General features: G+C 44.2%; 2 protein-coding genes across 2 annotated transcripts in view; both read left to right on the top strand.

Annotated features, from left to right (window-relative positions):
- Positions 1-2,012: 2,012 nt before the first annotated feature.
- On the top strand, positions 2,013-3,056 carry LOC144123204 (uncharacterized). Its single transcript, XM_077656077.1, has 2 exons — positions 2,013-2,160; positions 2,260-3,056. Exons 1-2 carry the CDS (start codon positions 2,061-2,063, stop codon positions 2,463-2,465), a joined length of 306 nt encoding a protein of 101 aa, XP_077512203.1. The 5' UTR covers positions 2,013-2,060; the 3' UTR covers positions 2,466-3,056.
- A 9,715-nt stretch (positions 3,057-12,771) lies between these two features.
- LOC144124796 (uncharacterized) overlaps positions 12,772-16,521 on the top strand; it is a 34,318-nt gene continuing 30,568 nt past the window's right edge. Inside the window, exons 1-2 of the mRNA XM_077657671.1 lie at positions 12,772-13,046; positions 13,444-13,566. Of these exons, the coding sequence (XP_077513797.1) occupies positions 12,898-13,046; positions 13,444-13,566 (272 nt within the window). The 5' untranslated portion in view covers positions 12,772-12,897. The remainder of the gene's footprint in view (positions 13,047-13,443; positions 13,567-16,521) is intronic.

The following is a 16,521-nucleotide window of genomic DNA, read 5'->3' as shown; positions in this document are numbered from 1 at the left end:
TGGCAACAAGATAAGCTATCGCATATGAGGTTAAATATATTCGAAGCAGAGTACGACGCCCAATGAAATGTACTGAACATCTTGATAAAACGTAAAAAACGTGGTGCTTATTTAGCAACCGTCAATAGACCCCCGATTCTGAAGGCTGCTCAGCGCGTCTGTTTCACTGCAAAGTCATGAAGATGAAAATATTTTCTGCCTGAATTCTGTATTATTCAACCGAATATATGCTGCGCAAGTGGCACATTATAAATAAATGGTGAAGAAAACGACCGTGCATTACTATATGCTGAGTCTGAAGAGGACATGTATGAGCCGTTTCATTTGATTCAATACAATACATTGTATGCAGTTTAATTTAAATGCTGATTACATGTTAAATGAACAGTTAGTGTTCACAGGTATGCTTCAGCAAGCCATTCGCCTGGTCAAATAACGACCCCGAAAGAAATGTTCTGTGACTAAAGTAGCATTTTTGTGAATGTATATATCGAATTAACTGAAACACCCGGGTGTGCATAGCATACGAAAGTATTCTCATGCTGTCATGTCCGCTGTAAGATATCTACTGCCGATTGGTGTGCACAGAAATAACCATTAGACTTTGTCCCTCTCTGGGAAGAGATGTCAGTGACAGCGATGGCTGTAACCTCTTCCCAATCTAAACATTTTGACCACTTGGCCACAGATATAGCGCATTACCGTTTACTAGAATTCTCAATGAACTGAGTCGAGAACCGGTATACAACGGGCACGAGTGCCTTGCGTTGCATGCATTGCTTTGGCTTATTGCACTGACTATCAACTGCCCCTTAAAGCTAGGATAACCTGACCGGTACACATTGGCCGCAAAAAGGTACTGTTTGTGCTAATGATTAAGTTCTAGTATCAGCTGCATGGTGTTGAAATTGCGGCTCTCAGCGATTGTGCTGGACACAAAAAAAGCCGCGGCTAAGTACCCTACTACCACAGCGGCGGGTTGCAGCGAGTGCCGCTGCTTTAGCCGCGGTAATCGCGTGAGAAATTGAAAAGGAAACGAAAACTAAAGGCGTTCTTTTTTTTCTCCTTGGAAAACCCTCTGCCGCGTACTCGCTCAACACAACTGGCGCCCATGCTTCCCGCGGGTTGTGCACTTGTGAATGTGAATGCACACCGGACAGTGGTTTTTACACGCTACCAGGCAGTGCATTGGTACCCGGCGCAGCTCACGCGATAGCCTCTGCAGATCAGCTTCTCTCCACCGCTGTGCTCTGACGGCTTTTTTTCTATACAGGATGTTATATCATGAATCCTGGGATGATATTGTTACGAAGAAGAGGGCAGTGGAGCGGCCCGCAACCATTAAATCATATTTTAATCTGTCATCATGTCGTCCCGTTCCTTAGCTTGCCACCTCGTAACAATATCCTCTTCGGGACAAGAAGACAGGACGCGGCACGTCCTTAGCAGTCACTGACTCACTGCACCTCCTTGTATTCTCCCTAGACCCTTCACAACGCATATTTACTCATGACTCCTGACGTGCCCCTCTCCGTAAATGAACAGCGAGTGGTCGAAACATAAAACGTCACCGACCATGCATGGAAGTCTGCTGCATTGTCGACAATGCGCTGGGAGGGAGCCGTATTTTCTTCGCCCTACGAAGAGCGGTAGAGGACACCATTCGGTGTCGTAACACTCGGTGCACAAGCTCAAAAGCGTGGTCTGCCAGCCATGTAGTGCATTTGTCAACTATGCACGATGAAGATGATGCACCCCCAATAGGGCGACCGTATACTAAGCTTACCCTTAGCTGCGAGGAATAGGAGCGTAGCATCAGTGTTGAGAGAACAAACCATGTCTTGACTTTTTCTGCGTAGTACTGTTTTTTAACGAATAAGACAGCTTATACTATACATGCCGGACATGGCGCGCAGCGCGTGATGTGGCACAACTGCAGACGGGTGCTTCGTAACGTGCCCTTCTTCGCTCGCGCCGACCCGGACTTTCTGCGAGACCTGGTGCTGCACATGCGACCCGAGTTCTTCACGCCTGGTGACGTGGTGGCCGCCGCGGGAACCATGGGCGACCGCCTCTACCTGCTGCAGTCCGGCAGCGCTCGCGTCGTCAACCATGTCGGAACCACCGTGGCCACTGTCATGCCAGGGGACAGATTCGGCGGTGCGTCCCCTTCTTTTCTTGCTCGCATGGCAGGCTGAATACGCAAAGCATGGGACGCTTGGGCAACACTCCAACCGCTTCAAATTCCCTCATTTGCAGAGGTGGCCCTGCTGCATGACGTGCTGCGGCTTCGCACGGTGATTGCTGAACGCTACTGCCGCTTCTTCTCCCTCACGCGTGAAGACTTCAACGAGGTCCTGTTGCGCCACCCAGACGTGCGCGCCATCGTCGATGAGATCGTGGAAGAGCATAAAGTTCGCTCCAGTCCGCAGGGGTCTTCCGAGGTGACCCAGCAGTCCTATTGACGACACCATGCTAATACGCATCCTTGCCAGCGGCACCATGGGAACACCAAGAGAACACGAGACTACCCGACGTGACTACACTGGCGCGTTTTACTTGCTCGCATCGATTATAGAGCAGTTACCGCAGGGACAATGTGTATCGTTGCATGTTTCAACTACACAGCTGAAGCCTCTTTTTCAAAGGCGTTAGTGTCTCCAAGGCCTCGCGTTGGAATTAGCAACTATATACTTCAAGCTTTATCGCGCAACTATGCTGACTTTGCTTTCAAGAAGTGCGTCCTCCATTCCTCGTCCGTGTCTCTTCGTCTGCAGACGTAGTTATGTGTTTTCGACCAGCTTTGCTTTGTCTTACTGAAGTCGCTTAGCATTGTCAGAGACAGAGTCGGTGACAGCTGACCACGTGCCACATTCACAGGCCCTTTAGTACGCATTAAGCTGGCCAATTTTTTTTTTTGTGACCATACCTGCTTTAGCCCAGACTCCTGCCCGTCCTGAATCATCAATACGTAAGCGGGGATGGTTTTGGGTTCAGCCCGTTCAGCCGCGGACGAGCTGACGACCAGTAGTCAGGGGCTGAACCTCGCTGTATACTAACGGATCTGTGTATACTAACATGTAAGAGTCAATTCGTTCTATATGGTCTTGCACTATGGAATTGCAAGCATACATGCATACTATCTTAAGATAACAGTTGCATAACTTGTAACAAATTACATTCAGTGGGTTCATCTCTGTTTCTTTGCTCAAACAGCATTTTTATCGTGTCTCCTGTATATGATAAGTCATCTACAAGACTGCTAACCTGCAGACACGCGCTTATTACAAAGTGCGACTTTTCGACTGCCTCGAGCATCAGGCTCGGTAAGAAAACAGAATACTACCTCTCAGTGTATGCTTACAATTTTTGCACATAAACAAGAGCGACATGCCAGGTCTCCTGTTCATCACGTTTCCATGATAAGTCGCAGTGATTCACGGTTTTATTTCTCAGTGTGGTTTATGTCGCACACTAAAGCGGTCGGCTGTTAGCGCCTTGTATTATCCAGTTCCTTCATCCCGTCTTGTACTCTTGTCAACTTGCTCGATTCGAAATTTGGCGATACATCTGTCTATAAATCCTTCAGATTTCCTTATGTATTGGCATAAAACGAGATTGACGACAGCAATTCTCATTTGTTAAATCTGAAACCTAATCGTGACAGCAGATTACACCTGATTTTAAAGAACACAGCACAGCAGGATGCTAAAAGCGTTAGGCATACGTTTTCTGGATACCAGTATACCGCTCTGGACAAGCGCTAGCTTCACTCGTGTACCGCGCACATGCGCGTTTCCTGGCAGGTGCCGTAACGATAAGATAGCCCGTTCGGTATCTCGCAGGTTTGCACGCCTGTTTCTTCTCATTTCAATGTCTTTGCACCGCTCTATTCGGCCTAGTTCACAAGAGTGTGCTGGTAAGAATCAAATCGTTACATGTCTACAAAATGGAAAGCAGGTGCATGCCATCGCTTTTGGTCAGTCCTCATCATACAGTCATTATGGGACGTTAAACTCGCATAAACCAAGCCATCAACTTTGCAGCCATGTTACTTTCTCGCCCTCACCCCAATTTCACCCTTTACACGCCTTTTACCCACCCCACATATTCCCGTGCATATATTGCTCACGTAGCGTAGCGTAAGTCAGGGTGTAAAAAAAAAAATCGCAGGATATCACTAGAGAAAATACGAAAGCCTTTCCCTTTCTTCTCTTTCTCCCTCAATTTTTCATTTTTATTATTTTAATTTTTATTTCTTTTTACTTTTCGTTTTTATTTTTCATTACTTATTCCTTTCTATTTTATTCTAATTTTTGTTTTCGTTTTCATTTTTAATTTTTTTGTAGCGGAAGCTACATTGGCCACGAACTCGCAGTTTAATAATAATAATAATTGGTTTTTTGGGGAAAGGAAATGGCGCAGTTTCTGTCTCATATATCGTTGGACACCTGAACCGCGCCGTAAGGGAAGGGATAAGGGAGGGAGTGAAAGAAGGGATAAGGGAGGGAGTGAAAGAAGAAAGGAAGAAAGGGGTGCCGTAGCGGAAGGCTCCGGGTAATAATTTCGACCGCCTGGGGATCTTTAACGTGCACTGACATCGCACAGCACACGGGCGCCTTAGCGTTTTTCCTCCATAAAAACTCGCAGTTTCGCGGTGCTCGCATTCCCACCGTGATCAACCACGTGACCACCCACGTGACTGGTCACGTGACCAATCGCGTGACGAACCACGTGACCAGACTAACCTGGACCTGTAATCAAGATTAACCAAGGCTAACCAAGCTATGCCTTAGCTTTCGCTACGTATATCTTAGCATAGCCGAGCTAAGCCACTGCCGTTTTTTTTGTTTTCGTTTTCAATTTTTTATTTTTATTGTTATTAGCTTTCATTTGTGTTTTATATTACATATATGTTGCTTATCAAGTGTTGCCTAATAAACATTTACATTTTATTTTATTTACCGTACAACTTATGACTGACAGTTCGTGCGGACACTTCCGTCGAAAAATTACGTCTACTACTTCCGTCCATGCCACTGATGAACCAAGAAAGGCATACGCAAAAATTCTGAGAGGATTAACCACGTAGCCTTTTTGTTCACACCAGAGCCATCTAGATGCCAAGCTTCTCCGAAGTTAGCAGAGGGCTCCAGGAAGGAGCAAGGGTGTATAAAAAGCAGGAGGTGTCGAGATCAAGGTTGAGTCACGATGATTTGCTTGCTTGTTAATACGGAAGGCCTAAACAACTGGCATCAAATACCGGCCCGCTGTATTCTCATATTGTGCCTTTGGCTTTCCATTATAGCCGAGCTGAATCCAAGGAGCTATTAGACAAGTTGCGCTGCTCTGTTTTGTGTGGCAACGCTGTTAGACGTGTTGAAAATAAAAACAAAAAATTTTAATGAGCTGCTATTTCCTCATGTTATGCGTTAAAAATTTTCTTCCTCAAGAAAGAAAACGAGCATGTATACTGTCTTCACTTGACACTTGCTATTTCTCATTTGTGGAAAAATTCATAGCCGCAAACTTTGAAGCGTGGTGATAGAGAAAAAAGTGTGATTGTAATTTGTAACTTCTTTATTTTGCCCTAAATTTACAATCTTTCTTGACTGCAGAAGCAATCATTCCTACAGGAGCCACGACAGTCCGCCGAGAAAATGCAACACAGATGCACTCACAAATTTCTGACACATACATACATTGCTCACACATTTTCATTTTATATAGGGTGATTTTTTACCGTTTACAGGCTTTTCATTTAAAAACTGAGATACTTTAGTGCGGTTTTTGAAGGTAAATTATACAGCAAGGCGGACATTACATGTGCATTACAAAGCTCAATAATTATGCGAATAAATAAGTGAAATTAGCTAATCAACTTCTTTTTTATTTCAGGGTACAAGATTATATTGTGGAATGAATCGTTTAATTATTGAGCTCTATCGCGTGCATTATGTCCGCTTTCGTGAACAGTCCTCCTGCACAGGCCGACGTATTTCTCACCGTCTTTAAAATAAAAATCTGTAAACAGTTAAAAAATCACACCGTATATACGCATATAGGTTTAAAAGTATCAATTAATCACTAAAAACCACATAACAAAAGAATACCATCGTCACAATGCAGCACACACTACTCAGGTCAAATAACATAGAATGAGTTCTTCTTTTGCATGTTGCGAAAAAAAAAGAGCATAGCAAGGGTGTCGAAACCTAATACTTGTTTCAGTTTACATGCAAAATTCGGCAAGGTGTGATGTAATGCCCATAGGATGGTAAGGTGTCTACGACTTGAAGAGAAAAGGGAATAAACTGGTAAGGAAGAAACCCATCAACGCGTCCGCGGTAAGAGGGAAAGTAGGCGAATTCAGGATCTCTCTGCAGAACATGTATTCGGCCATAACCTCACAGCTATCATTAAGGAGGGCGCGGTAGAAGCAGGCGGTAGGATAGCTAGACAGGATACCGACAAGCTCTCCCGGGAGGCAGAATACCTGATTAAGAAACGCTAAAGCATAAAAGTCTCTAATCCGACAGACAAAATAGAACTAGCAGAGCTATCAAAGTTAATAAGGCAACCGTGGCATAAGAAAGTATAATATAGAGAGAATTAAGCATGCTTAAGAGATTGGAGGTAGCCTGAAAGCTGCCAAGAGGAGAGAGAGAGAGATGTATGCGCAAGAGACAAGCAAGGGAATGTCGTTACTAAAACGGATAATAAAGTGAATGTAGCCAAGGAGTTCTTCACAGATCTACACAATAGCTGGAGTAGTCATGTAGGTAATGAGGGAAGCAGCAGTGTAGAGGAGTTTGGAATTCCGTCGGTTTCGAAGGAAAAATTAGAGTCTTAGAAGCAACGAAAAGGAGGAAAGCAGCTGGGGAGGTAGCTATCTGTTGAATGACGGTGGGGAGATCGCGGTAGAAAAACTGGCCAACCTGTATACGCTGTCTGTGCACAAAAACGAGTGCGTAAATGATAGAACGAATGCAAGCTATCGAAGTCTGGAGGCTTATAGACAGTATTGGTTCTAAGGAATAAATTTGTTGCTCCACTGGAGCATATCATCTGTAAAGTATGATGTGACACTGGTGCAATGTTCTCTCAAGATATGTTTTTGTAAAGTATACTGATCGGTTTGTATGTTTAAGTTTCCGTCTCGTGACTGGTACTGGCTAGCTTTCAACGCCATACTTCTGGTCTCACAACTTCATCGCAATGGCAACTGAAAAAATTGTTAGCGCACGCGATCCTTGAAGCGCCATCGTGTGCAGGCTAAGCAGATCACCCTGTTGTCGGGTGGCCACTTATCGAAAACATTTTTTTTTTACATGCGTTGCTCCAAATGAGCATGCCTTGCCTCCCATGGCTGTTGAGTGGATAGAGACATGCACAGGCACTCTATTTCTTCTTCTTCTTCTTCTTCTCCTCAAGTAATATGGCACATACCCACGTGGGGGGGATTGGCCAAGGTATAGGGTAGAATGCCAATGAAGCATTTGCGCGGGGAAGGAAACGTCAGAAGAGTGAATCAAGATAAAAAAAATTGGGAAAAATAAAATGAATTCAAGAGGTATGAGTCATCCGGAATAGAATCAATCTAGCCTTTTTTGGACATGCGAAAGAATTTTGTGTATAGCTAACAAGATAATCGATTAGTTGCACTTATGTAATCGTGAAGGTAGCCGCATACACTGCTTAATGGGAATCCCTTGGCACTCGCACCGAACGATAGAAGAACTGTAAGAGACAGAGGCAGTCCTAGTCTCGTAAGAGGAACCTCCAGATATTGCTTTCTCTGAACCGCGAACCGGATTTACTCGATTCTAACGCGCTCTTTTTTTCCGGAAAAAAATGGTCGAAAAATGACATGCGCGTTAGAATCGAGTGAATACGGTATATACCACAAGCCAGCAAACGGCAGTTTTGAAACACCAAGCACCACGTAATGATAAACATATGTGAACAAGTATTTCTAAAGTCATTCAGTTTTCAAATTACTTTCAAATATGCAAGTATGAATTATCTGCATATTCCTGCAACGAATATATTTTCAAAGTTTTCAATATTTTAGTTTTTATAGATTTTTTCCGGCATTCAAAATTTCTATAAATTTTGTGTTTCTAATGGGCATGAGTTGGAAGTTGGGTAGGGATTAAAATAGACTTACTGCAGCGATCAAAATATTGCTGAATGCGTTCTCAGAAAACAGAATATATATATATATATATATATATATATATATATATATATATATATATATATATATATATATATATATATATATATTATATATATATATATATATATAGCATACAAAGTTAATGAAATGAGGGGCTCGTTTTGACAAACTCAGGAAGGGAGCCAACAGTCACCGAAACCAAGGTGCATAGGGGAATGTTTATTTTTTTTTAATGTGTGGTGTTGATTAGTGGAATAATAATATCTTGATTAACCTATCGCTTAAAGAAAGAGTGTGCACCAGGGTGGCGCTGGTGCACACTCTCAATGTTCTCTTAAACCCAATAAACATAAATAACCACGAGAGCAGCAGATTGGACAGCCGTCGCCGTATACCTCAGTTGGTAAGAGCACCGGACGCGACATTCGGAGGTCGTGGGTTCGGATCCCACCGGCGGCATGGTTGTTTTTTCTGATGCTTTATAAGTAATTCTCTTTAAGCTATAGATTAATGCAAGTATTATTATTCCACCGAGCAGCACCACACATTAAATAAAAATTAAACATTCCCCTATGCACCTTGGTTTCGATGACTGCTGGCTCCCTTCCTGAGTATATATATATATATTATATATATATATATATATATATATATATATATATATATATATATATATATATATATATATATATATATATATATATATATATATATATATATATATATATATATATATATATATATACAGTGATACGTGCCACTATGGAAGAACAAGCGCCTGCATCCGTGGAGAAAGATGTTGCTCGCCCGCTCGCGCGCTCGGACCACTTAGGCACCGCCACAGTTTTAGGTCTCGGCTCCGGAGGTTCACCTTCGAATTGCTCGTAACATTTGGTGGAGGTGCGGGGTGGGAGAGAAAAGGAGATTTCAGCAATGTTCGAAGGTTTGATAAGAGATGTTCCTGGAGGCAATCAGCTGAATGATTCTGTCGCTTCAGAGACAACCGCACCAGCATCATAATGGTGCCGCACTGGCCGTGGGAAAACATCAAGGATACATGTTTTTGATGTGTGTCGGACAGAGTTCCGGAATTTTCTTTTGACATACTGGCACCTCTGCCTCGTGTCCCCTATGCGTAACTGATAAAAAGTCGTACCATCACAGCTGCGGCCAGAGATTTTGAGTGCCTGTCATGATGCACCCTCCGCCGGCCATCTCGGAGTAAGTCGCACACTCGCGCGCATTAAGCAGTATTATTGGCCCACGTTACTCCCATCAGTGCGGGCCTACGTAAAAAACATGCCGCGACTGCCAACGTCGTAAGTCTCCTCCGTTGAAACCAGCCGGATTTCTTCACCCCATCGAACCACCGAAGACCCCTTTTCACCAAGTGGGCATGGACCTCCTTGGCCCTTTTCCGAAGTCTTCATCTGGAAAGCGTTGGGTCGTCGTTGCACCGACTACCTGACACGGTACGCTGAGACCACGTCTCTTGTCAAAGGCACTGCTGCTGAAGTGGCGCAGTTCTTCGTACACAACATTGTCCTGCGTCATGGAGACCCCGCCGTTGTTGTTACTGACCGGGGAACTGCTTTCACTGCCCGCTTAACCCAGTCCTTGATGACTCTGACGCACACCAGCCATCGACGTGCTACGGCCTATCACCCACAGACAAACGGATTGGTAGAGCGACTCAACCGCACTCTAGCCGACATGCTTTCTATGTACGTTGACGTCAAGCATCGAACTTGGGATACCATTCTTCCGTACGTAACGTTTGCCTATAACACCGCCCTGCAGGAGACAACCCGACTGACCCCCTTTCAGCTTGTCTTCGGTCAGCAAGTGACCACTCCGTTGGGTTCTATGTTGCCCGTTGACCCCTACTGCGACTCTGACGCTGACCTCGACGCAGACACCTTCGTCCAGCGTGCTGAGGAAGTGCGCCAATTGGCACGCCTGCGAATTAACCGCCAACAGGAAACTGACGCCGCTGGGCACAACCTCAGACGCCGCTTCGTCAGTTACGCGCCTGGCGACTTGGTGTAGGTGTGGACACCTGTTCGTCGCCGCACCTTTCTGAAAAGTTGCTGCGCAGATACTTCGGCCCTTACGAAGAAAAAGCGCCTGCATCCGTGGAGAAAGATGTTTCGCGCCCGCTCGCGCACTCGGACCACTTAGGGACCGCCGCAGTTTTACGTCTCTTCTCCGGAGGTTCTCCTTCGAATTGCTCGTAACAATATATATATATATATATATATATATATATATATATATATATATATATATATATATATATATATATATATATATATATATATATATATATATATATATATATATATATCGCGAATATCGGACGCGATATTCGGAGGTCGTGGGTTCGGATCCCACCGGCGGCATGGTTGTTTTTTCTGCTGCTTTATAAGTAATTAATTTTCTTTAATCGATTTATTAATCTAAGTACTATAATATCCCACTGATAAGCACAACACATAAAAAAAACATTCCCATATATGGACCTTGGTTCCGGTGACTGTTAGCTCCCTTAATATATATATATATATATATATATATATATATATATATATATATATATATATATATATATATATATATATATATATATATATATATATATATATATATATATATATATATATATATATATATATATATATATATATATATATTAAGGGAGTCGCTGCAAACAATATTCTTTGAAAGGTAAAGCCTCGTGAGATCAGTTGTTCTGACATTTTTTTTTCGCTCAATTAGCCGAAATTGTTGTAAGTGCTTCAGTTGAAGCAGACGAAACGACCGGATTGGCATATTCAAAGGACCCGCGTTTCTTGCAACGCTCGTCTCGGCGGCCTTGTGACGCTTTCGACTGCCGAAAACAGATGGCGCCACTGCCGCCATTCAGCTAAAAAACGTCGTCTGCGGGTTTTGGTTCGCCGATCTCTACGCAGACGATTATGTTTTCACATCATGCACGGCTCAACTCAGTAAGTACCGTTGTCAAACTTGCTACGATACAAAAGTTACCATAATACGAAAGCTCTATGTGCAGTTTCACCGCAAATGAGCTAGCGGTTGAGGCGGGGAAACTTTTGAAAATCTTCACGATAAAAACGCACAATGATGTGTGTATATATATACAGCTCATCTATCCAACCTAGGCTTGCGACCGGCGGGAGAGCCCGTGACGTTACGAGTAGTCAAAGCGTTCGGACCAATCAACATGGAGCGCTGCTATGGCGCCACGCATTACATCACTACGACCTCCCAAATCAGCATGGCGCGTTGCACCTGTGGCCTTAATGGCCTTAATAGCTGTCGCTGTAAAAAAAAAAAAGCTAAAAAGCGGCCGTGATGAATGAGAACATTAACGTGAAAAGCGATGGTGCTCCACCAGGCACGAGTTTGAGGTTCATATACAGGAACAGTCATCTAATATATATCCTCTTCACACCTGTCATAAAGCCGTAAGCCTGTTATAAGGTGGTACAGGTAAAGCATGCGTGACGTAAGCAGTGCACCAGGCATGTAAACATCTGACTGCTTGCTGAGCTTGCAAAGTGATCACTGATCACTAGGGGCCTAGCTTTGTTACCTTTGCTGCCGAAGTGGCTACTTTCTCGCATTTGCTGTCTAAGCGAGCTGTGATATGTCACGTTTACTGGCGAGGTGAGTGAGTCTTTGAGGTCAGCGGAGGCGAGTTTTTGGTTACTACATACTACGGTGACATCGTTTACTCTGAGAAAGTCCCTCCCTCAGCTAAGGTTCCGAAGAAAGTGCAATTAATTTCTCCCCCTGGGTGGCTGTGACTGTGGCGTTTGACTCCTTAACCAGTCCATGGGCCTCATTTCGGTGGAGACGAAATGAAAACACGCCCGTGTGCTATTCGATGCAATGCACTTCAAAGCCCTGGGCGCTGGAAATTAGTCCGGAGTGATCCACTATGGCACCCGTCATTGAATGAATGAATAATAATAATAATAATAATTGGCTTTTGGGGAAATGAAATGGCGTATCTGTCTCATATATCGTTGGACACCTGAACCGCGCCATAAGAGAAGGGATAAAGGAGTGAGTGAAAGAAGAAAGGAAGGAAGAGGTGCCGTAGTGGAGGGCTCCGGAATAATTTAGACCACCTGGGGATCTTTAACGTGCACTGACATCGCACAGCACACAGGCGCCTTAGCGTTTCGCCTCCATCGAAACGCAGCCGCCGCGGTCGGGTTCGATGAATGAATTTTATTCCCGTCATCATGGGGCCTCACGGTAGGGAGGCAGCAATTAGGAGGGGGTGCCTCCCGGCCGGCTCTCAGCACGTCGTTGCCCAGACTCAAGATTTTGATTTAAACTTCGCGCCGATATGTTTAGGACTTGAGCACATTAGGGCGGACGTTATACAAACTGCGCGCAATACGAAATACATATTTGCTGAAGTTTGTCTGGTTCAATCTTATTAATTACTAAATATTGAGTAAAAAGGTGCAACGTTGAACTTTTCTTCTGCGAATCTCGGTAGCCAACCTAGCCAACCAAGCATCAGTCTCAGCAACCATGGGCAGCCTTCGTTTTGGTTGTTAGCTTTCTACTTCTTACGTAAGGACGGCATCCTCTAACGTAGGCTTGTCGCATATTTCTTGGAATTCGCCTTTTGCACTGAAATACGCCGTGTGTTAAACAGTCCAGTGCCTTTCACGATGGGAAGATCTCGCAGCAGGAGCAGGAGTCGGTCCCCAAAGCTAGTTCGGCATAAAAACAAGCGCCCACGGAAGCGCTCCCACTCTAGGGGACGGAGCCGCGACAGCGTCAGCAGGGCAGGGGCTAAATTCAACGACCGCAGACCAAGGTAGAGCCTTTTTTCATGCTTCTTACTTCTTTTCGTGGTCTACACCTAATGCTGGAGTTTCTAGTTGGTCAATCTTGAGGATTTTCACACAGATATGTGCCTCGTCGGGCATCACTCCTTTAACTCTCCATTTGAGGGTCGCTAAGCATGTTTGCTGTCTTAACATTTTTGTGCTTGCTGTAACGATTGTTCGCGGTCGAAATGTGAGTTTTCTCTTGTTTGACACGTGCAACTGCTAATAGCTACGTAAGCGCCCAGAGGTTGCGTATGCCATACGGACGTATGAAGCCAGCACGGTTTTCTGTGAGTAGGAGCTCGACAGTTCATTTTTTTACTCACGCGTTGTAGTGGCGCAACTGTTCTGACCGCGTGTATTCGCTCTGTTCATGCGGCGAAGGAAGCGGTCATCGTCGGCGTCGAGCAGCAGCAGCGACGACATCGACGGCCTTTTGGACTCGGCCAGGCGCAAAGTGAAGAGGTCGTCGGAAGGCGACAGAGGATCCGATTTCGAGCGCCAGAGGTGAGTGTTATGTCTCCGACGAGCACCTTCACTTCTTGATCCACACTACAGTCGTGCAGGTAATCTTATTAAAAGTCAAATTTGACAGGACCTAGCTGCTTGTGTTGGCATCTCGAGTTCACTTTCAACCTGTGAAATGGCAAGTGATCGCGAAGCTAGGCCTTGCGCTGTGACCTCGGCCACTGTCTTGGCAGGTTTTGGTGCGGAGCCTTACCATGCGCGTCCAGATTGGACTTAAGTACAGTACAGTATTCGGCAGTGGGGTTTTGAAGTGAAGTTTAGCACGAATTTTGTGCTGTATAAGCACCGTTGACACTATCAGGCATGATTGCCGTCAGGTCTACCACATGTATATCTATAGTGATCTTTTCTTCAAGGTGATAGTAATGCTGTGAATGTGATTAGGTGGAGTTTCCGGGGCCTGAGAAAATGCACAAAGTTTTGAGTCATTGCCTTAGAACAGGAGCACATACAGAAGCAGGCTCGGCAGCAAATCTGTTAAGGATTGAAAGAGGGGCATTTAAAGCATCGGTCCACGGATTAGTTTCCAGAGCTGCTAGGTGTGTGCAGAGAAACATTGTCAAGAATCTGCATCGTATGGTAAATGGTTTTCACTCTACTGCTTATGCCTGTGCTACACGGGCATTTCAAATGTCATCGAACCAAATGTCATTTGACTCAAATGCTAATCTTGTGTTGCTACACAATGTTTTTCAGTGGCATTTGGTTGAAGACATTTGAGACATTTAAATACCTTCGAAGTATGAGTGTATGTATCTTCTTGCGCAGCTTCTTCATGCCTTCATTCGGAAAACGAAAATTTTGTGCACTGACATCGCACAGCACACGGGCGCCTTTGCGTTTTGCCTCCATAAAAAAGCTGCAGCCGCCGCGGTCGGGGTCGGGTTCGAGTTCCTGGGTTCGATCCGTCCCGCACCTTTTTTTTCCTTTCTTCTTTCACTCCCTCCTTTATCCCTTCCCTTACCGCGCTGTTCAGGTGTCCAAAGATATATGAGACGGATACTGCACCATTTGCTTTCCCCAAAAACCAATCATTATTATTATGAGGAAATGCGTGCTCCATATCAACAAATTTGAACATATTATGTGTACCAGCTTTTTATTTATTTCTGTGGCCGGTGCAGCTGCACAACTTGGTGGCTCCGGTGGTCATCTTCTAGTTTGTTGGCTGCATTTTTTTCCTGTTTCGAGTTTCCGAGCCCATCTGTGTAATAGCACCAATCTTTGAAAGGAAACTGAAGGTTTTCGTTATGAGTCTTGTTATGAACACTTGTCAATATTCCTTTCAAAGATAACCTGTATGTTTCAAAGGATTTGTAGAAGTTACTCAGGTGAAACTTGGCAGCAGTAATGTTGTTGAAATATGGCAATAGAATTAGAACCTTTTAACTGCCTTTTAAAATTGTGGAGTTCTATTGACCTCTATTGAGACTGAATGCCATTTGGAGCCTCGAATGCCATTGCAGCAGTAAATTTAGGCTTTGAGTTTAGTATTTTCAGCATTTTGTAGTTTGCAGTTGCAAAATGCATTTATCCAACTCCTGTGCGCATGAGTTCAGCTTGGCCAGTGCATTATGTGATTGCCAAATAAAGGCTGGACTGAGAACTTAGAGTTTAGCTCACTCCTGTTCTGCTGCCTTGAATGAGCCCTACTCTTAATAGGAAGTTGTGCAGATGTAATTGGTGATGAGCGATGGATAGTGCAATTGACGTAGCTGAGGATTTCTGTACAGATCTCTACAGAAGCCGAAATAATCTGGTCTATAATCACGAAGGAAGCGGTTCAGAGAAATTTCATACCCCGTTAATGGTGATGAAAGAATTAAAGAATGCCCTATTAGCAATGCAAAGGGGGAAGGTAGTCGGTGAGGATCACGTAACTGCAGGTCTGCTGAAGGACGCTGGGGAGATTGTACTAAAAGAAGCAAAGAATACCTTGTTAGCTATCCAAAGGGGAAAGCAACTGGTGATGGTCAGGTAACTGCAGGTCTGTTAAAGGGTGGTGGCGAGATTGTGCTAGAAAAACTAGCCACCCTGTATATGTAATGCCTCATGACCTTGAGCTTACTGGATTTGGAAGGACGTGAAAGATTTGACCAATCAGCTTACTGCCTGCTGCCTGCAGGGTATTTACTAAGGCTAGTGCTAATAGATTCTGAGCACTATTGGGGTTGAATCATTCGAAGGAGAGGCTGGCTTTTGTAAAGGCTGCTCAACTGTAGACATTGTTCGTGCTATCAATCGGGTGATTGAGAAATACGTAGAAAATAACCAACTCCTATATGTAGCCTGCATAGATCACTAGAAAGCATTTGACTGAGTTGAAACTTCAGCAGTCGTGCAGGCATTGTTGGTTCAATGTGTAGAAGAGTCACATGCGAAATTGCTGGAAAATGTCGTAGTCATAGAGAAAGTAATAAAACCCCAGTAAGGAAGAGTATCAGGCAGGGAGACACGATTTCTCTAGTACTATTCACCGTATTTTTACAGGAGGTATTCTGAGATCTGCGTCGGGAATGGTTGGGAATAAAAGTTAATGGCGAATACCTTAGTGATTGGCGAGCTGCGGATGAAATTACCTTAATAACTCAGGGAATTGCAAAGCATAATCAAGGACCTTGACAGGCAAAGCAGAATCGCGGGCCTAAAAATTAATATGCAGAAAACTAACGTAATGTTCAGCGCTCTTGGAAAGGAACAGCAGTTTACAATAAGCAGCGAAGCGTTGGATCTAGTAAGGAAGTACATCTACTTAGGATAGGTAGTGCCCACAGGTATAGACCATGAGGAAGAACTGACAAGAATTACAATAGGGTGGAGTGCATTTGGCAGGTGTTTTCAGGTGTTATGGGGCAGAAATATGGAAGCTAGCGAGAAGCATTGAGCATAAATTGAGGATAACTGGGCGCATTATGAAAAGGAAAATTATAGATG

Source organism: Amblyomma americanum, chromosome 3, assembly GCF_052857255.1.
Source record: "Amblyomma americanum isolate KBUSLIRL-KWMA chromosome 3, ASM5285725v1, whole genome shotgun sequence".
Taxonomy (NCBI): domain Eukaryota; kingdom Metazoa; phylum Arthropoda; class Arachnida; order Ixodida; family Ixodidae; genus Amblyomma; species Amblyomma americanum.
The sequence above is the reverse complement of the archived record's forward strand: the minus strand, read 5'-3'. Positions and strand labels throughout refer to the sequence as shown.

What these genes read in the sequence shown, in the direction of transcription:
- LOC144123204 (XM_077656077.1), top strand. Translation starts at nt 2,061, where the DNA reads ATGGGCGACCGCCTCTACCTGCTGCAGTCCGGCAGCGCTCGCGTCGTC. An exon ending in GCCAGGGGACAGATTCGGCG is followed by an intron (nt 2,161 to 2,259) that starts GTGCGTCCCCTT and finishes CCTCATTTGCAG; the next exon opens with AGGTGGCCCTGCTGCATGAC.